Source organism: Pan paniscus, chromosome 3, assembly GCF_029289425.2.
Source record: "Pan paniscus chromosome 3, NHGRI_mPanPan1-v2.0_pri, whole genome shotgun sequence".
Classification (NCBI taxonomy): domain Eukaryota; kingdom Metazoa; phylum Chordata; class Mammalia; order Primates; family Hominidae; genus Pan; species Pan paniscus.
The window spans coordinates 167,516,949-167,537,694 of NC_073252.2; the positions used below are offsets into that span (position 1 = coordinate 167,516,949).

At 39.5% G+C, this 20,746-nt stretch overlaps 1 protein-coding gene and 1 long non-coding RNA gene across 3 annotated transcripts in view; one reads left to right on the top strand and one right to left on the bottom strand.

Annotated features, from left to right (window-relative positions):
* The window catches only part of LOC100991754 (histone PARylation factor 1), a 28,529-nt gene extending 10,773 nt beyond the window's left edge, over positions 1-17,756 (bottom strand). Inside the window, exons 1-5 of the mRNA XM_003821812.6 lie at positions 17,624-17,756; positions 13,472-13,631; positions 10,334-10,523; positions 8,531-8,629; positions 1,740-1,890 (exon numbers count right to left, since the gene is read on the bottom strand). Coding sequence (XP_003821860.1) covers positions 1,740-1,890; positions 8,531-8,629; positions 10,334-10,523; positions 13,472-13,631; positions 17,624-17,671 — 648 coding nt within the window. The 5' untranslated portion in view covers positions 17,672-17,756. The remainder of the gene's footprint in view (positions 1-1,739; positions 1,891-8,530; positions 8,630-10,333; positions 10,524-13,471; positions 13,632-17,623) is intronic.
* A 125-nt stretch (positions 17,757-17,881) lies between these two features.
* The window catches only part of LOC129397645 (uncharacterized), a 190,356-nt gene continuing 187,491 nt past the window's right edge, over positions 17,882-20,746 (top strand). For both annotated transcript variants that reach the window (XR_008625264.2, XR_010112058.1), the window contains exon 1: positions 17,882-18,019. This is a non-coding gene — a long non-coding RNA (uncharacterized LOC129397645). The remainder of the gene's footprint in view (positions 18,020-20,746) is intronic.

Sequence of the window (20,746 nt, forward strand, 5' to 3'; positions counted from 1 at the left end):
GAATGCTAAATATGGAAAATATGAAGTTGGGTTTTACATGTGTCATTTAAGATTTTGGACAAGACACAAAACCTCTACAACCCTCAATTTACTCATCTATAAAATAGGATAATTCCAACTTTGCAGATTTGTTGTAGGGAGTCAAATGATATAACTCATAAAGACTCTGCATTCCAAAGTATGCTAAGTTACTATCAGTATACAAACACTGATTTCTAGTGTGCTGCACAGTGCTCTATCATACTAGAGTGGAAATATGCTTACGCTCACACACAAGGACAAAGCCACTAACTCACATATACTAGTGGAATTGAATTCTTCAGTAGAAAAATATGAATTCAATGAAGATCTCACAAAAACAATAAAAGAACAACCTTGCATATAACAGAAAAGGGTTTGAAAGTATAGTCATTAACAGGGGAGGATTAAAAACATGATTGTCTTGAAAGTTCTTTTTTGTCTTTGTTTTTACCCGCTGTTTTTGTATAAAAAACAAATACTAAAATGAAACTTCATAGGGGAGGGGTCTAGGACAAAAATATCTATGAAATTTAAACCTCAATCATATCTTCTTTATGGGGAAGAATTAAGAAAATCTCCTCTGAAATAAATCATAGCTTGTGGTAGAAAAATAAAAAAAGACTGATTAAATAATTTGCTAACAGCTATTATGTGTACGGATGCTCAGACTTTAGTCAAAACAAATTAGAAATACATTAACTAGGTTACAAATGCTACCCTTCCTCCTAGTCACAAAGTGGAAGAAGCTTCCTGTGATAACCAGAAAGGTAAATGGCAATATAAAATCTTAATATTTAAAATGCCATATTGTAATGGGTTTCATTAAAATGTATGTTTTAAGAAACTTTCCAGTCTATAGGACTAAAGAGTGCCTACAGCTTGATACAAATATCACCCCTGCAGCTGAATCAAGATCAGAGAAGGAACTGAAGTAGGATTTAATGCCTAAGTAGACTAAGGTACTTCATTACCAGTGCTAGTTTATTAAGGAATAACAAGTTCTCCATTTAGCTTAGAACATTCAGATGAACCAGCATGGGCAGACAAATGGTGAGAGGCTGGAGGAGACTGGGGAGCCCTCATTCCAGTGACAAATTTTTTTTTTGTTTTTGTTTTTTCCCCAGAGGCCATAAGAACAAACTCCTATAGAATTCTCATTTACTCCAAACCAGAAATCTTCCAGCTTGTCATTAACTTACTCTGAAATCTATAGCTGAAAAACCAAAAGAATCCAACACTAACAAGTATTTGCTCCTTTACAGAATACTCCCCTCATATTGCAGACATTAGGAGAGATGCAAAAGGAAATGACAGGATTAATAAGAAAAAAGAAAGGAGCACTGCTTATATACACGTTTACTGGAGAAAATGTATGTATGTAAATTTCATTATGTACAAAGCAGCTTTCACTTAACTTTATGAAGTGATTAAATGGTAAACAAGATTAAAAGAGTGGTAAATGCTGGCATGAGTTATTCAACCACAGCAGTGATATCACCAGTTGCGCAATTCAATCAGTGTACCAACCCAAAGGAGCCATCTGACCCCTGTTTCAGTGCCATCCTCTTTCAGTGCCATCCTCCTAACATCCCTAAGGGACAGCATCCAGTTCTTAAGATAGGACTAGGGAAGAGAGGGGTAAAGTAGAGATGGGAAGGAATCAAGAGGGGAAAAAAATATGCTATAGCAAAACAGAGACCAACAGGTTGAAATCATACTTTCTTATCTCTCTGTTTCATCTTCATGGTTCTCTGTTCAAGCGAATACCCCAATTCTCTGGCTGCTTCTGTGAGTTTTTCATCTATGTTTTTCAAGAGATTGATTTTCTTTTTATCCGTTATTTCTTTAAGTTTTTTCGTCAAAAATAATCTGAAAAAGAAGTAAAAGTCCGCATTATGTGGCAGGCCACTGTACTAAGTACAAAGACCTTTGGAAGTTGAGCCAAGGTAAAAATGTCAAATTCCATACAAGAATAAGTCCACAGAATAATTACCAACACTTCTCTCAAAATCCCTAATAGTTTTCTTCAACTAAGAGAAAAGCAATATTCATAAAAAAACTGCCAGTCAGAGAAAGAGCAAATACGATTCAAATTTATATTAGTACTCTAATGTCTACAATAAAAGTATAAGGGGTATTTGCAAAGCTGAGATCAGTCTAGGTTTAAACTGTATCACTTGATACTAAGATATGGCATACTACTTTGGAGAAGTCTGACCTAACAGAAAAAAAAAGTAGACATCAAAAAAAAGTAGACATCAAAAAAATTTTTCAGGCAAGGCGCAGTGGCTCACGCCTGTAATCCCAGCACTTTGGGAGGCCAAGGCGGGCGGATCATGAGGTCAGGAGATCAAGACCATCCTGGCTAACATGGTGAAACCTCCTCTCTACTAAAAATACAAAAAATTAGCCGGGCGTGATGGCGGGCGCCTGTAGTCCCAGCTACTTGGGAGGCTGAGGCAGGAGAACGGCGTGAACCCGGGAGGCAGAGCTTGCAGTGAACTGAGATCGCGCCACTGCACTCCAGCCTGGGCCACAGAGCAAGACTCCGTCTCAAAAAAATATATATATATATTTTCAGGGACCAGGCGTGGTGGTTCATGCCTGTAACCCCAGTACTTTTGGAAGCCGAGGTGGGCGGATCACTCAAGGTCAGAAGTTGGAGACCAACCTGGCCAACATAGTGAAACCCTGTCTCCACCAAAAATACAAAAATTAGCTGGGCATGGTGGCATGCACCTGTATTCACAGCTACCCGGGAGGCTGGGGTACAAGAACCACTTGAACCCGGGAGGTAGAGGTTGCAGCCAACCAGTCAGCCTAGATCGTGCCACTGCACTTCAGCCTAAGACTGCCTCAAAAAAAAAAAAAAAAAAAAAAACTGTCTTTTTTTCCGAGATGTTGTTTCATTCTTGTTGCCCAGGCTGGAGTGCAGTGGCAGGGTCTCAGCTCACTGCAACCTCCACCTCCTAGGTTCAAATGATTCTCTTGACTCAGGCTCCCGAGTAGCTGGGATTACAGGTACATGCCACCACGCCCAGCTAATTTTTGTATTTTTAGTGGAGACAGGGTTTCCCCATGTTGGCCAGGGTGGTCTCGAACTCCTGACCTCAGGTGATCCATCTGCCTTGGCCTCCCAAAGTGCTGGGATTACAGGCGTGAGCCACTGCCCCCGGCCTTTTTTTTTTTTTTTTCATTTTTAAAGAGACAGGACACTATTATAACACTAAAGGTCAATAGATTTTTTTTTAATGTTGAAGTTTGTGTTAAGAAAAATTTAGAAAACACAAAAGGAAAGCAAAGCTACTTTGTAAGCTTATACAAAAGCATAATCCAAAGTAGTTCTCAAAAGTATGTGAATATATATCATGTTAATGCCACTTATGGAAATAATTTTATATTTTGTCATAAACAGGTTAAGATTTTTGCCATCAATATAAAAGGTCAGGAGTAAAATGAAGAGCGGCAAGGGTGTGCCAGACTCCCAGGAAGAAAGTTGAGGGAGTAACAACTCCTAGGAAGAAACTCACTTCTATTCACTGCCAACATCTGAGAGTTTGTAGTATTCCCTACAACACTGTTAGGGAGTTAGAACATTTATAGTGGGTGCTAGTCTTAGCTTCATTGTACTTATCAGGAAAAAAAAAAAGGCACAGAGGATAGTCAACTTACCCAAGTTGAGAGAGCTAATAGATTAAACCAGTAGAATTACCAGTAGAACTGGTAGATTAAAATGCCACAGAAACCCAAGCCATCAAAATCTAACTTCTGATTACAGCACACAGTTACACTAAATCTTACCTTCAATTATTACCAGCTGTATGTCTAGAGGGTATGTTTATATCAACCATAAAATACAGATTTGATCATGTCAGTCCTATGTGAATCAATCGATCTTTACAGTCTTCCTCAACACTCTGGCACGGCAATATAGCCATTCAAGTACCCTGTGCCACGTATTTTCACACTTTCACACACATACTGCTCCCTTACCTAAAACATCCTTCTTCCCATTCTTTCTAGTAAGTTCTTAGGCATTCATCAAAGCCCACATAAAATATCCTCTTTTACCTCTGCCACTATTGAAGGCACTTGGTAGCTGCCTTCCCATACATATGACATTATTATGACTATCTCTGTAAGTTTTTGTCTCTGCCGAAACCTACTCTAACACTTTACTGTGTGATGCTTAAAGATAAGGTGTGATGTGCGACTGAAGCCATAACCATGAACGTGAACATTTTGTGCTGTGACTTTAAATCCATTAGAATGTCTTCAACGCAAATGAACTTGTACCCATGCATGTTATATGGCATCATGCAATGGCCCTTTGGAAATAGTGGTTTACTAAGTTACATAGATGTAAGTGTTGAAACTTATATATCAAATTCATTACATAACATTATGAAAAAAAGCTATTGCGCTCACAGTGGTATTACAAGTTTCTCAATCTAATTTTTATTTGAAACCCTGAATTTTATCACTGACAAAAAATATAGTCAGTTGTTTTCTTTGGTTCATTTGAGAGAATTTCTGCCAGTACCTAGACCCAAATAACCAGTTTGTCAATGAGTCACTCTTTTTTTTTTGCATTCCAATCTTGGGTTTACTCAACACAATTCTTCCACTCTACACAACAAAGTACAAACACAATGTCATCTAAAATGCTACAAAGGTATAAAACTCAAAGAGAAATTTTATAGTACTGACTGTACAATAAAAGCAAAAAAGAAAAAAAAAGAAAAGCAACGTACATGTTGCCAAGATAACCTGAAAGACCACCATGAAGGACAGGCACAACCATGGCTGCATGATGACCCCACAGAGCTGGCTCTCAACTCACTCGCCAATTTCAGAGTAGGGTGGTGGGGTGGGGTGTGTGCATAGGTGCACGGACAGACAGAACCATGCACAGCAACCACCATGGGTGAGAGGATCTTTGGGGGTGTGTGACCGTTGAAGTCGGAAGAGGCCTCGAGAGGCCGGGCCTAACAGGGTTGGCAGCTGCACTAAAGCCTGGGGCAGCTCCCTTTCCAAAAGGACACTGCCCAGCGACAGCAAGGGCATGGCCTGGCCACCATCCCAGGTCATCAGGGAAGGGAAAAGTGTGCTCCCAGGTAGGCAGGGTCAAAGCACCCCCAAGAGTCTTACTTGTCCCTGGTGGCTCTGCCACTGAACTGACTCTTAGCAACTGGAAATGGGTGAGCTTTCTAGCCAGAAAACCAAAGGGAATCTTGACAGGCACACAGTCAATGAGTCACTCTTTCTAAAAGTGGGGAAAAGTTCATCTCAAAATTCAATCATACAAGGGCTTTTTTTTCCCTTGAGACAAACCACAGTACTTCAGTATGAGAAACGCTTTCTATGTATTTCCTATTTCATCACAGAATGTTAAAGAGATGAACTCAATGGTAGACATCTAATACATGTATAGTCCATTACTGACGTTTTTCAGGCACAGGGTCTTGCTATGTCGTTTAGGATGAACTTGAACTCCTGGGCTCGAGCAATGCTCCCACCTCAACATCCCGAGTAGCCACCATGCCTGGCTCCATCACAAACATTTTTAAATACATTTGCATGTTACTGCTGTGAATAATGCAATGACTGCTGCTACCCTGGTGGCACTATCTTGATTCCTGCCAAGGTGACAACAGTATTATCCACTATTTACTTTGTGCCATTGGTGCAAAAATAACATTTTATTATCACAAATAGTTTTGACCTTAAGGGTCCCTGACCCAAGGTCAAAACTATTTACCCCAGTTATTTTAGGAAAATAAATAAGGCAGAAGGAAAAAAAAAATCATTCCTTTGTTGTTCAAAGTTAGTTAAGAATTATGTTTACTTCCATATGCATTAGACAGTATGAAATGGAATCATTCTACACTATTGTTATTTGCCCACTTCATAACAAATTCAACAAATCAATACCAAAGTATTATAGTATATGGATAGTTTATATTTACCTAATCTTCCCTATTGCTGGATATGTTGCCAATTTTTCATTTGATAAACAATCTGTAATACACATATTTCTGTACCTGTCCAAAATCCCTTTAATAAACAGCTAGAAGTGAAATTGCTAACTTAAGGGTATAAATGTGTACTTCACATAGTACCTGACAATGTCACCTATTAAGAAATCTTAGAATATGGTTGGTTAAACATTTTTCAAACTGCTTTCTACAAAAGTTTTACCAATTAACACATCAGTAAGGGTTCTTATACCCTAACCATCATTGGTTATTACCATTCTTTAACCTTTAAAAAACACTTTGCTGGCTAAATTTGCATTTCTTTAGTTACTATTAAATCTTGCAGACACAAGATTTAATAATAACTAAAGATAAAAATGTGTTGATCAAAGGTATGCCTTGAAAGACCTTATTCAGTCTGCCATAAAAATAAATTTTAAAATATATAAAGAAATTAAGTGTTCTGGTTAGCTGATTTAAGGAGGTAGTACCTAAAAAACTAAAACCGTTATAATACTTTAAAAGTACTAAAATAGTTATATCTCAGGTAATTTTTTACCCCTGTTTGAGATAAATTATTGGAGGTAGTTCCTCAAATACTCACTTGCTGATCTTCGCCTAAGTTATAAATATCACCCATGTATTTTTTTTTTCTTTTTCATTGTCTATGTTCTCCAATTAGCTTAAAAAAAAAAAAAAAGATACCAGAAGAGTCTTGGGTTATGTTACATGACCACTATTATGTTATCTTTTTTTTTAAAAAAGATTCAAACATGACTAATAACACAAATGAAAAGTTAGGCTTGTTTTTCTAAAAAGAGACAGTCTCACTATGTTTCCCAGCCTGAAAAAATTAGGTGTTTTTACATGCCAAGGTATTTATAGAATTAATATTTATGGAGCATCTAGTATGGGGCAGATACTGTGCACAAAACAAACCCTCTGCCCTCGTGGAACTTACATGCTAGTGCAAGAGACAGACAATAAGCAAGAAAACAACAAGAGTTTCTAATAAAGATGGCACCAATTTAAATTGAATGATAAATCCAAAGAGTTGAAAAGAAGTTATAAATTACAAATACCAAGTAACATTTTATAGGAAACTGAGAGGTATTAGAAAAGAAAGAACATTTTTGGACATCTACAATGTAGCTGCCTTGTAGATACACCAGGATGTACGTAGCATAGTCCAGGGGTTGTAGTAGGTTGATTTAGTTTGAATTCGCTTTACTGCAAATTTGTATGATCAAATCACAGGGAACAACAGCCCTTTAAAGAGACAGTACTAAAAGAGGTCAAAGAAAAGATAATCTACTTGTATTTGAAGTGATAAAGTTTGCTTTCTTCATTACAAGGCAAACTACACAGCCGCTGACAAATAAAATGGCTTCGAGTCATGTCTGTGGCTGATATAGCACAGACTGGCTCACTCACCTCTATTCCAACCCCTTCCCCATGAAAGTTCACTGCATTTCCCATACTACTCTTTAGCTCAGGCTCCACATGGGACCTATCTTCTTCCAAGCAGCTGCAATACTTTGAAATCTCAGAGGCAGAAGAGATACCAGGTGGAGGCTGTGCTTCCACGATCTCCATCAATGAGCACAGCTGTAGAGGCATCTGATGGTTCTGCAGCAGCTGTAGCTGAGATCCCAGCACCTGGTTCTTAGCTTCACGGGGGCTGAGAGGCAAAGAGTAGGGCATCCATTTACCTGGCCCAGATTATACCAAAGATAATGTGGTCCTAGAGCCACTCATTGTGGCAGCAGTTCTCAATTTCCCAGCTCCCTGATGGTGGCAGAGACAAAATCCACTGTGAGCCACACAACTGTCATTCCTGGAAGCTCAGCCTGCTCCCTCAACCCTTCTAAGGATTTTATGACCACCTCTTTTTACTTTATTAAGCCTTTCTGTTTGAACCATACATAAGAAATGAACTCTTAACAAGTGTTTAAAATCAGATGTCTAACAAAACTGTTGATGTTGCCATGGAACACCTGAGGTCAAGTATTATTTTCATTAAGTAAAATAGTTACATAAGAGGTGTATTTTTTTGGTGAAGAGTGACAAAATAACAGTATAGATAAGACTACCTGCAAAAGTCATGGAAATTATCTCTAGAAATCTACAATTATGGGCTTGTCTCAAATCCGCTTTGTTTTTTTTTTTTGGAGATAGAGTCTCACTCTGTCACTCAGGCTGGAATGCAGTGGCGCAATCTCGGCTCACTGCAACCTCCGCCTCCTGCATTCAAGCAATTCTCCTGACTCAGCCTCCTGAGTAGCTGGGATTACAGGTGTGTGCCACCATGCCCCCAGCTAATTTTTGTATTTTTAGTAGAGATGGGGTATCCCCATGTTGTCCAGGCTGGTCTCGAACCCCTGACCTAAGCGATCTGCCCACCTCGGCCTCCCAAAGTGCTGGAATTACAGGTGTAAGCCACTGTGCCCAGCCCCTCAAACCCCCTTTGTAATGGACTAATGTAGTATAAACATTGTAAACAAATATAAGAGAAATTAAAATATTCTTACTTGACTGCAGCAAATACATTATCTCCATTTGGAACAATTATACAATTTTTCTTTGCTTCATTTATACCAACATATACAGGAAATTCATCAGGAGAATCCCTGTGTAAGCAAAAGACATTAAAAATTTAGCTGCCCATAATTTATATTATCAGGCAAGTGGGATATCAGGTCTACAGACAACAATTTACACCTATTTTTTTTCCTTTTTGGAGGCCCTTTTTTTTTTTTAATCATACCAAAATTTATTGATTACATCAAACAAAAATTTCTGTAATGGAAAAGGCAAGTTGCAGTCATAAAAGATGGCATTCACATTCATTTTAGAAAGCAACAACGTAGATGTAAAAAATTGTTTAAGTGAAAAATGTAATATTGCAGTCCCATTTTGCAAGCTGAAAAATTTTGTCAACACGCATAAAATCTGCACATTTACATACTGCATGTTAAAAAATTCCATCACTAAAGTATTATAAATATTGCAAAGTTAGGCTTAAATTTATACTGTTGCTGGTGTATATGTAGCAGATATGGAATGAATGTTTTCAGTTTAGTAGGTAGCATCCTCAAACAATGGACAACAGTTGTGAAAATTACAAAGACATTTCAATAGCTCAAAATTATTCAAATTATAGGTACATCGTCCTATTATTACATTTTTTTCCCTTTCTCTGTCACAAATAGGATGATTACATTGTAGTGGTAGGAATACTGCATGGTCTACTTCAAATTATTCGATCTGCTAACCCCACACTAGTCATTTTTCATCAGCTCTTCAGTAAAATATCTTTTAAAAAGGAAAGCCAGGTCCCTCCCAAGGATCTAGGTTGATGCCTTTTTTATAAGGGCATTTTTTGAAAAATTCAAACAAATTTGCCAGTTTTAAGCTCCAAGTTTCTTAGGAATATCTATGATAAATCTTATATAATGGAACCTAAAACTAAGATTCTTAGGACCTAGTTGCTTTTATATTCAAATACAAAAAAAAAAAAAAAACGAAAAACAAGAAAAAGGATTGTAAAACATTAGAGATGAAAGGATCCTATTCACGTATATAACCAAACCTTTTATTTTAAAATTGAGGAAACAAATACCGAGAGGTTAAATTACTCAGCCAAGGACCTAGTAAGTTAGGACCTTGGCTACAGTATAATTCAATTCCTAGCCGCATGTGCATTCTGCTGTACTACAACACTTCTTCCTGGGCACGTTCCTTCTATTACCTTACATTTAATCTTCACTTTAAAGGATAGCATTTCTACTGGTACAAGCGGACAAGTATTTTCCTCCTGGAGTTTCTCTATTTCTAAGTATTTTGCATGCATTCATTTAATTCTTATAATATTCCTATCAGGTATGTACAGTTATCCCTATTGTTACAAGACAGGAAACCGAGTCACAGAAAGTCACAGTCACTAATGATACAGGGTCACACAGATAATAAACAAGAGGACCAGTGTGACTCCAGAGACCACTCTTAACTACCAGTTGCCACTCTGGCACCTGGAAGCACACGGCTTATTAAGCACAGCTGCTCTAAATTATCTTTCTTGGGCCAAAAGAGCTCTTCTGAACCCAAAAGGGAAAAAAAGTTTACAAGGAAAGGAAAAACCAGTGAGATTAAACCTAAAGAGTTTACCCATCCTAGGGAAGGTTAAAACGGTAACAGCAAGAACAACAGATGGCTCATATATCCACCAACAGGGGAAAATATGCCTTTCACCTTGGGTGAGGCCAGTGAATAACTATTTATCCTCATTAGCAGGACAGCAGCTGTATTTTAGAGGCGAAGAAAAGATCCTTTACCTGAAATACCCCATGTGGTACTGAGTTTTATTATCTCCAATAATAATGGTCTGGAACTCAGGAGGATCATAGTAAAACCTCCAGTGAAGGTTAAAATTCAGGCCTGTTGATTTTTTCTTCATTTTATGTTTTCCAGCAAGGATATCATAAGGACCAACTAATTGAAGTCCAAGGCTTGCAGAAAGTGAATCTATAAAGAAAATAAATTTAGACAATACTTTCTGGAGACAGGTAGGAAATAATGCTTTTATTTAGTAAACTATTTCTAAGCAATTGTCTTTAAAAAGTTTCTAAACTAAAAGAAAATCTTGAGTTATGTGTGAAGATGTCAGTTATAAACATTCAATGGAAAAGAAGTCAGAGTAACAGGAAAAGTGGTATTTACATTTAGGATTTCCTCTTAAATTTACCACTGAATTAGCCTAACATTTCAGACATTCCTGTTGTTTCTTATTTTGGCCAAAGCAAGACTGGTTTGTATTCCTATAGGCCCATTACCACACTGCAGTTAGCCTCAAATACTTGTAGTACACACAGGTTAAGGGAGAGAAAGACAGCAAAAATGTGTGGATTAAGAGTAGTAAAAAAACAGGCCAGGTGTGGTCGCTCACACCTGTAATCCCAGCATTTTGGGAGGCTGAGGCGGGCTGATCACCTGAGGTCAGGAGGAGACAAGCCTGGCCAACATGGCAAAACCCCGTCTCTACTAAAAATACAAAAATTAGCCGGGTGTGGTGGCTCACGCCTGTAATCCCAGCTATTGGAGAGGCTGAGGTACAAGAATCACTTGAACCCTGGAGGTGGAAGTTGCAGTGAAACGAGATTGCACCATTGCACTCCAGCCTGGGTGACAGGGTGAGACTCTGTCTCAAAAAAAAAAAAAGGTAAAAAACATTTCTATCCCCTTTCCTCTACCTCAGCTAATCACACCAGATTCCCCTGACTCTTTGACAATCTATTTGGCCAACCCTAACCCTGGATGACTCCATCTTCCTTCTCTATTCACAGATCACAGACAGGGAGCGTTCATAAACCACAAAGACATGAAGTCTGTGCAAGTGTACAATGCATAACTTCAAATGGGTCCTTACTTCTAAGATGGAGGGAAGCACCCCAGACAGGACCCAGTTTTATAAGGAGGCAAGGATGAAGAAAACAAAAAAATTCCTGGAAGAGGTAATAACATGAACAGAAGCATGGAGATAACTTGACAGGAAAAATAGTTCAGCTTAACTGAAGCTTAGGAGAGCATACACTAATTTTTAAAGCATGAAGAAAACTAAAACCATCCATCTCATTAGCCAAAGATAACAGTTAATAGTCTATTATATAGTAACAAATTTCCATACTCTCCACCCCCATGAACAGATACAAACATGAAACAAACTGAGAAGGGTTGTTTTGTATTGTAATCTGCTTTTGTCCTCCATCCTGTCCCATTTAAATGTTCTGAATATTTTTCCATGCTATTCAATGTTATTTGACATGATTTTTTAATAGGGCATAATACTGCATTATAAAGAGGTACCCATCTATTCTCTTACTGAGGGATATTTACTATTTCTTTTTTCTGTTCTAAAATGTTTCAGTGAACATCTTTGCTAATAAATGTTTGTATACAGGCATGACTTTTTTTTTTTTTTCGAGACGGAGTCTCGCTCTGTCACCCAGACTGGAGTGCAGTGGTGTGATCTTGGCTCACTGCAACCAACGCCTCCTGGGTTCAAGCAATTCTCTGCCTCAGCCTCCCAAGTAGCTGGGATTACAGGCACCCGCCACCACGCGCAGCTAAAGGCATGACTATTTTTAAAGAAACAGCTACACAGTTCTGTTCTGATCTACTGGCAAAATTCAGAATATGTATCAATATACATTTCCATCAATAGTGTATGACAGTGCCTACTAGTTAAAAAATTTAAATAGTATAGGGCAAAGTAATGAACACAGCCCATTAACAGTTTCTTTATCCTTTCAGAGACAAAATAAGCACACAGAAAAGTATACAGGGATATGTGTGTACTCTCTCTCCCCCATGCTATTTTTAAAAAAATACGAATGGTAGCATACTGTATACACTCTTCTTTTTCACTTAACATATTTCAGGCATGATAGTTTATTATTTCCTAAAAATCTGCTTCATTCTTTTAAAACAATGAAGATCTACTGAATAGATGTGGTATTGGTAGGCATTTAAGCCATTTCCCATTTTTTCTTTAAGTAAATATCCTCAAACATAATTCTTAGTTTATGTAATCCATAAGACAAGTTCTTGGAAGCAGAACTGTTATAACTCCTGCAACACATGAAAGAGCTTGCTTTCCTTCACATTCCCCCAGAATGTGATGAAATTACCTTTGCCAATAAACTAGGTGACAGTGGCATTACTATAGCATTAATCTATATTTCTTTCTATATTTTCTCTTACTAGAAGAAACATCTTGGAAAATATTCCTTTTCTATGAACAGTTTATATCCTTGGTTAGGTTTTTTTTTTTTTTTTTTTTTTCTGAGACAGGGTCTTGCTCTGTCACCCAGGCTGGAGTGCACTGGCACAATCTCGACTCACTGCAGCCTCTGCTTCCCAGGTTCAAGCAATGATCGTGCCTCAGCTTCCCGAGTAGCTGGGACTACAGGTGTGCACCACCATGCCCAGCTAAATTTTGTATTTTTAGTAGAGACAGGGTTTCACTGTGTTGCCCAGACTGGTCTCGAATTCCTGACCTCAAGTGATCTGCCTGCCTCAGCCTCCCAAAGTGCTGGGATTACAGGCATAAGCCACCATGCCTGGCCAATTATTGTATGTTTTAGAGACGGGGTCTTGCTCTGTCACTGAGGCTGGAGTGATCAGAGCTCACTGCGACCTCAAACCACTGAGCTCAAGGAGGGATCCTCCCATCTCAGTCTCCTAAGTAGCAAGGACTATAGGCACATGCAACCACGTCTAGTTTTTTGTTTTTGTTTTTGTTTTTAATTTTTTTGTGGAGGTCTCACTATGTTGACCAGGTTGGTCTCAAACTCCTGGCCTCAGGCGATCCTCCTGCCTCAGCTGGGATTACAGAGTGTGAGCCACCACACCCAGCTGGTTTCCTATTACATTACTCTTTCCATTAATACAAGAATGATTCTGGAGCAACTCACCAGATGGCTTTTCAGGATCAAGTTCTTCACAGAACTTCCAGAAGTGATAGAAATCTTCAGGTAAAGAAAGCTTATAATGATTTTCTACTTCTTTTCGAAGGTCACTGGAGACATCAGCTTCACAGAATTTACTTTTCTTCACATCAGTTGTTTTTTCACACTGAAAATTGGCACACAAACTTCAGTTCTCCAAATTTCAGTAACTCTCCTTGCATAACATTATCTATCACTCTTGTTCACCCAACTCTATGAAATACATGTGTTTTCCTTAAAACTCTCTAAATGGTCTTTGAGTAAAATCTGGGAATTCATTTGGGCACAGGAAAAAAGAGTAGTTTATATGGTGGTTAAGAGGAATCCACACAGCAAGTCTTTAAATATATTTTTGTAAGATAATGGAAACCACAAAAAACAAAAAGGTAAAAAAAAGAAATAATAAAGAGCAGGAAGAGAGGAATAAAGAAAGGGCAGATTTTGCCCTCTTTTGGTTAAAGGTGTGAGTCTTTTAAACAGATTCATTGATCAAATGAGAAACAAATAGAAGTAACTGGATATAAGCAATTCATCAGTTAAAAAGCTGTTTCTTTAGCAACTTCTAGAGTTGTGTCTGAGCTATTCACTACAATCATTACCCAGCCTTAAAAACAGATACCTCCCTTTTGATTTTCCAGATAAAGAGGGAAGGTTAGTGACAATGTTAAACATCTATAGTTCCTAATAAAGTTAGCAGAATAGCACTAAACTCTGGGCCAAATATCCAATTATTTCAGAAAAGGCCTTTTAATGCCAGGATGAAGTTATAATACTCATCTCTAGGACCACCACAATACAGGTTCATTATATAAGTATACTAGGTTTTATAATGCCTACTAGATATTTGATAAATTTCTGTAAAGACAATATGCTTAATTGGAAGTTACGTATGTTTAGTTTTCTAAGCAGCAATCTGTTTTTCTATGAACCTAGATTCTTTCTTTTTGGATTAAGTTCTTTCCTTTTTATTCTTCCTACCTAGAGCAGTGGTTCTCAACCGGTGGTGATTTTGCCCCCCAGGGGACATTTGGAGACCTATTTAGTTGTCACCAATTGGAAGAAACGGTGCTAGTGAGGCAGAGGCCAGGTATGCTCAACATCCTATAATGCCCAGGATAGGCATCCTCAACAAAGACTACTGGCCCCAAATGTCAACAGTGCTCAAGTTGAGAAATTCTGAGCTAGATGTTTCTCATATTTATATATATTTATTATTATTATTATACTTTAAGTTTTAGGGTACATGTGCACAATGTGCAGGTTTGTTACATATGTATACATGTGCCATGTTGGTGTACTGCACCCATTAACTCGTCATTTAGTATTAGGTATATCTCCTAATGCTATCCCTCCCTCCTCCCCCTCATATTTATATTCTTCCATTTTCTCAGTAGTCTGAAGTTTATTAACGTTAGGTATCATTCAACGTCTACAAAATGTAATCAGATGATACAAGAATGGTCATGGTGGCATTAATTCCAAGAGCAAACAAAACAGAACAAATGAAATACCTATTGTTAGGAGAACAGTTATAAGGTTTTCAAACAATAGACTATTACACTTAATATTACAGTTGACCCTTGAGCAACAAGGGTTTGAATTTTGTGGACCCACTTATACATGAATTTTTTTTCCAACCAAATGCAAATAAAAAAATACAGTATTCTTGGGATGTGAAATCCACTTATAGAGAGGGCCAACTTTTCGTATACTCGGGTTCCACAGGACCAACTTTGGAACTTGGGTACGCTCAGATTTGGGGATATATGGAAATTTGTTACTGTATACTAGACTATTAACTGTGTTATCTTTGGCTAATGAGATGGTTTGTTTTCTTGTTGCTTTAAAAATTAGTGTATGCTCTCCTAAGGTCCTGGAACCAATCTCCGTCATTTACCAAATGGTTACTGTATGGCTACACAATATGGACCAATCTATATTCAATATTTTTAATGAGGAAAAAAGCTCTTGATTATATGCAGCATGATAGCCTTTTTATGAAGTTCAAAAACTAAGAATAAATATTGTTTAGGTATACACTCATGGGAGATAAGCCTATTTTTAAAAGGCAAGGGAAAACAAAATTCAGGATAGCTACACTGAACATAATTGACAGGAAGAAGGCTGAACCGATAGGAGAGGAACACGTGTAGATGTAGAGCTATTGTCTGTTTCAGCTTTGGGATTGGGCAATGGGTTCACTGGTGTTTGTTACATTACTTAACATAAATAAGGTCAAAGACGATCATGAATATGGTAACAGTTTATTATGCCAAGGATTATAATGTGTCTGATTAAAAAAATTACGTTCAACAAAAAGCCTGTTGAACAATGAATCCAAAAGTGAGTATCAATAATAGCAAATAGTAATAGTAAAGATAATATAATAGTAAAAACAAGTAGTTAAGTGATACTTACTGAGAACTTATTTTGTGCTGTTTCACTGTTCTAAGCACCTTCTGTGGATTAACTCATTTAGTCCTCAACTGTCTCATGCACTAGATACCATTAACCTCATCGTACAGCTGAGGAAACTGAGGTTAACCTCCCTACGTCCCTAACTAGGAAGTGGAAGAGAAGGGATTTAAACTCAGGTTTAAATCTGGGTCCACAGCAGATCCTCAACCACTTCACTATGCTGCTTCTCCAACATCAAATATAGAACAGTAGGAACATATGAAGTCCTGAGCTATCCTATCTTCTGTTTTCATAACTGTCTTTGTTCAGATGTTCAAAGACTGGCTCCAACTTAAGATGTTAGAAAAGGCTTAATATGCCTTGCTGAAAGGCAGTTTTGCATAATGGTTAGGTTGCCTGGGTTGACTCCTGACTCTACTGATTTCCAACCTTAGGCAAGTTACTTAACCTCTCTGTGCTTTGTTTTCTCATCTGCAAAAAGGGCATACAGTGCCTATATCGGGGTTGTTACAAGGAATGTTATTATATGTAAAAATACACAGAACGGTCTTAGCACATAATATACAAATGCTGGCCATTACGGTTATAGTCTCTACAGACTCATCTTCATTTCTGGTATTGTATTTCTAGTTAAGCACATCACTCCACCAAAGCAGTTCTTCACTGCACCTTCAAAAAGAGAATTTTTTCAGCTGTGCCTTTACTCACACACTAGTTCAGCATCTCCATAGCCCTAACAACTAGGATTTAGAACAGCTGTCCCCTTCAGAGGCTACACTTCTTCTTTACCCTGGTCTTCCTAGAATGCATGACCCAATATGAAGGATGCCTATACCCATGGCCTTTAACAGTTAGTTAAGCCCTCTAAGAATGTCTCACCCTGTCCGATTTATGACACTACCAGAGTAACTTTTCTAAAACTTTAGTTATCACAATGGCACTTCTTTCCTGATTCCCCTTATTGCTACTGTAGTGGTTACAGAACTTCCGAAATCGTAGTAAAGTATGAGAATGCACATACTCTCTCCTCCTCCCCTCTCAGTAGTGCTTTTATGATCAGGTCCCTCTTATTTTCCCATTTCCCTGGCTCCAGCCAAGCCGAACGCTCCGCTACGCCCAAACATCTCCTACAGTTTTATGTCTCAGAATCTTACTTCTCTGCCTTCAAAACCAATTTTCAAAGAGTTGTCTTAAAAGTCTTCTTTAACACCCCCTGGGACTTGTTAAATCCTCCTTCAGTGTTTCCATAGCACTTTCTACACACCAGCGTTATAATCCCAAACAAAAAAGTCACAGTAGAATGCATATTTGCTTGTGCCCCTCCTCCCCAGGCCGGGGGCTCAACAAGGAGCAGGAGCAAGCAGGTTGACCCCCAAATCCGCAGCGCCCCACACAATGTCAGGTATGTAATAGGTTCCCAATCAATCTGGCTGGGCGAATGAACCATTGGTTGGCTTAATCCGTTTCCCCAGGAAATGCTCCAAGAGGAGCTGGGCAGAAGATGCAGAGGAGCTACTTTCCTGGTCCAACCCCCTGCAGAGCGCGAAACAGCGGCCCTGGGCAGGATCCCCGCAGCAAACCGCAGCCCCTGGACACACAGCAAGCTTAATAGTCACTGGATGAATGAAAAGCGCTGCCTCCTGGTGCCCTGGCTGTCACCCAAAGCGCCCCGCGTAGCCCGCACAGCCTTTCCGGCAGTACCTGCGGCCCCTCCCCGCCGGGCCTGCGCTTCCCGCCACCGCCGACCATTCTGCAGCTGCAGCGCCAGCAGAATTCCCCGATCCGCGGCCGCTTCCGAGCGCCGCCAACTGCTTCCGGGTTCAAAAGCCTCCAAGCCGAATTTCAGCGCCGCCCGGGCGCGCCAATTTAGGGGAAAGGCTCCGCCCATTCCCCGCCCCCTGAGACCTGGCACCGGACGCGTTGAGGCCCCGCCCACTGCCGTGCTGGGCGCGTGCAAGGAGCGTCTTCTGTCAGCGTAGTCTGCATCTAGGCTTTCTGGAGCATCTTCCAGGGTCGCTCCAGAGACCCCCCCAGACTACTGAATCTGAATCCTTAGAGTGGTCCAACCTTCCTCTTCAGGTGTCTACTAGAGGCAAGGTTGGATGTATGCGGCTGTTCTCAATACAGCCCCTTCCTTGTTTTTTCTTCATTTATATTTACTTAAAATATTAATCCTTTTCTCCTTCTCCTCCATCCCTCTCCCTACCCTACTCTACGGTTATTAGCTTACACTAATTCATTCCCGATTGTCTCCAAGAAGGAAATGAATGTCTGTCGGTCTCTGTCTCTGTACCGTCGTCTTCTTGGTACAATTTGGACTGTTTTTCCTCTACACCTCTGATATGCAAAGTGTAGTCCCTGAACCAGCGGCCTCAGCATCCTGAGGGAATTTGTTAAAACGCCAAATCTCAGGCCTTACCCAGACTTACTGAATCGATATCTGCATTGCAACAAGATCCCCTGGTAATTCCTTTGCACATAAAATTTGGAAGGCACAACTCTCAACTGATGTCCTTGGGCCTCCTTCACATCCATCCTGGGAAGGTCTTATTCCTCATTCCTGAGATGAGTTCTCTATTTCCTCAATCTGGGTGTTCCTTTTTCTTGATTATATACCCTCATGTTGTGGAACATATCCGCCAATAGTTCCTTGAGGGAGGTTGCTGCCAGGTCTTTTTTCCCACAGAGTGTGCATGTCTGGAAATGTTTTTATTCTGGCTGAGCACAGTTCTAGGTTGAAAATAACTTTCACTCGGAATATTGGAGGGCTTGCTCCGCAATATTTTAGCTTCCAGAATTGTTAAGAAACTATGTCATTATATTTCCTTCTCCTTCACAGGTCACTAAATTTCTTGATATGTAACCTGCTTTCCTTTCTGTTTTGTTTTGTCTCAGGAAGCTTTAGGATCTTTTCTTTATTTCCAGTGTTTTTTGTTTTGTTTTGTTTTGTTTTGTTTTGAGACGGAGTCTCGCTCTGTTGCCCAGGCTGGAGTGCAGTGGTGCCACCTCAGCTCACTGCAAGCTCCACCTCCCGGGTTCACACCGTTCTCCTGACTCAGCCTCCGGAGTAGCTGGGACTACAGGTGCCCGCCACCACGCCCAGCTAATTTTTTTTTTTTTTTTTTTTTGTATTTTTAGTAGAGACGGGGTTTCACCGTGTTAGCCAGGATGGTCTCGATCTCCTGACCTGGTGATCCGCCCTCCTCGGCCTCCCAAAGTGCTGGGATGACAGGTGTGAGCCACCGCGTCCGGCCTATTCCCAGTGTTCTAAAACAGTATTGAGTGTCTTGGTTATGGGTCTTTTCTCATTCCTATCGACCAGTTTTTCAATCCTGAAACACATGTTCTTCAGTTATGGGAATTCTTCTGGTATTATTTATTTGATCATTTCTTCCCCCCCACCCCCCATCATATCTCTTCTTTTTTGAAATTTGTTATTTAGATCGTGGACCTTCTTGGCTGATGTTTTTTCTTAGCTGTCTGTCCTATTTTCTATGTCTTCATATTTTTATTCTACTTTCTCTGTGACTTTCTCAACTTAATTGGACAATTACTTAATTTCTTTATTATACTTAATAAAGATTAATTACTTAATTTCTGTATTATACCTTTATTTCTCAGTGCTCTTTTTATTCTCTGTTCTTTTATAGCATTACATTATTTTTCATGAATATAGCTCCTTTTATCTCTGAAGATGTCAATTATAGCGTTTTTAAAAATGCTTTCTACGTAACTCTGCATTGACTTTGATTCTTTTGAGTCTTTTTTGGTTGTTTGTTTGTTTATATTTGGTTCCTGTTGTTTCTGCGAGAGGCATTCTTCATCTTGTGTGGTGATCCTTGCTGTCAATTTATATGTAAAAATGAGGCTCTAAAAAGGTGCTTTGGGGACATAGGCAAGGCTTGTTCACTGCTGGACAAGGTGTAAGATGATGTGGAAAGAACCAGCTGTTTATTTTCTTCTAGAGAGTAATCTTCTAATTACTCACTTTCAGAATATACAGACTTCTTGGAGCCCAATGCAGGAAGGAGGCTGGAAGTCTTAATAATTTCATTATATGCACTGTATTAGTCGGGGTTCTCCAGAGAAACAGAACAAATAGATATCTATTTATCTATATCTATACCTACCTCTGTATCTAGCTATCTATTAGCTCATGTGATTATGGGGGTTGAGAAGCTGCATAATCTGCTGTCTGCAAGCTGAAGACCCAGAAAGCCCATATTGTAGTTTGAAGCCCTGATAACTGGGGAGCCAATGGTGTAGATTCCAGTTCGAGTTTGAAGTCTTGCAAACCAGGATCACCAAGGGCAGGAAAAGATCAAAGATTCAGTTCAAGAATCTAGCAGAGAGAGAGTGAATCCTCCCTTCCTCTACCTTTTTGTTTTATTCAGACCCGAATGGATAAGATGATGCCCACCCACATTGGTGAGGATAATCTCTTTTGCTTAGTGCCCCCGCAGACACTCAGAAATACCGTTTAACCAGGTATCTGGGCGTCCTGTGGTCCAGTCAAGTTGACACATAAAATTAACTCTCCACCGGGTGTGGCGGCTCATGCCTGTTTCCCAGCACTTTGGGAGGCCAAGGAGGGTGGATCACTTGAGGTCAGGAGTTCGAGACCAGCCTGGCCAATGTGGTGAAACCTCATCTCTACTAAAAATACAAAAATTAGCCAGGCATGGTGGCACGTGCCTGTAGTCTCAGCTACTTGGGAGGCTGAGATACAAGGATCACTTGAACCCGGGAGGCAGAGGTTGTAGTGAGCTGAGATCACGCCACTGCACTCCAGCCTGGGCGACAGAGTGAGACTCCGTCTCAAAC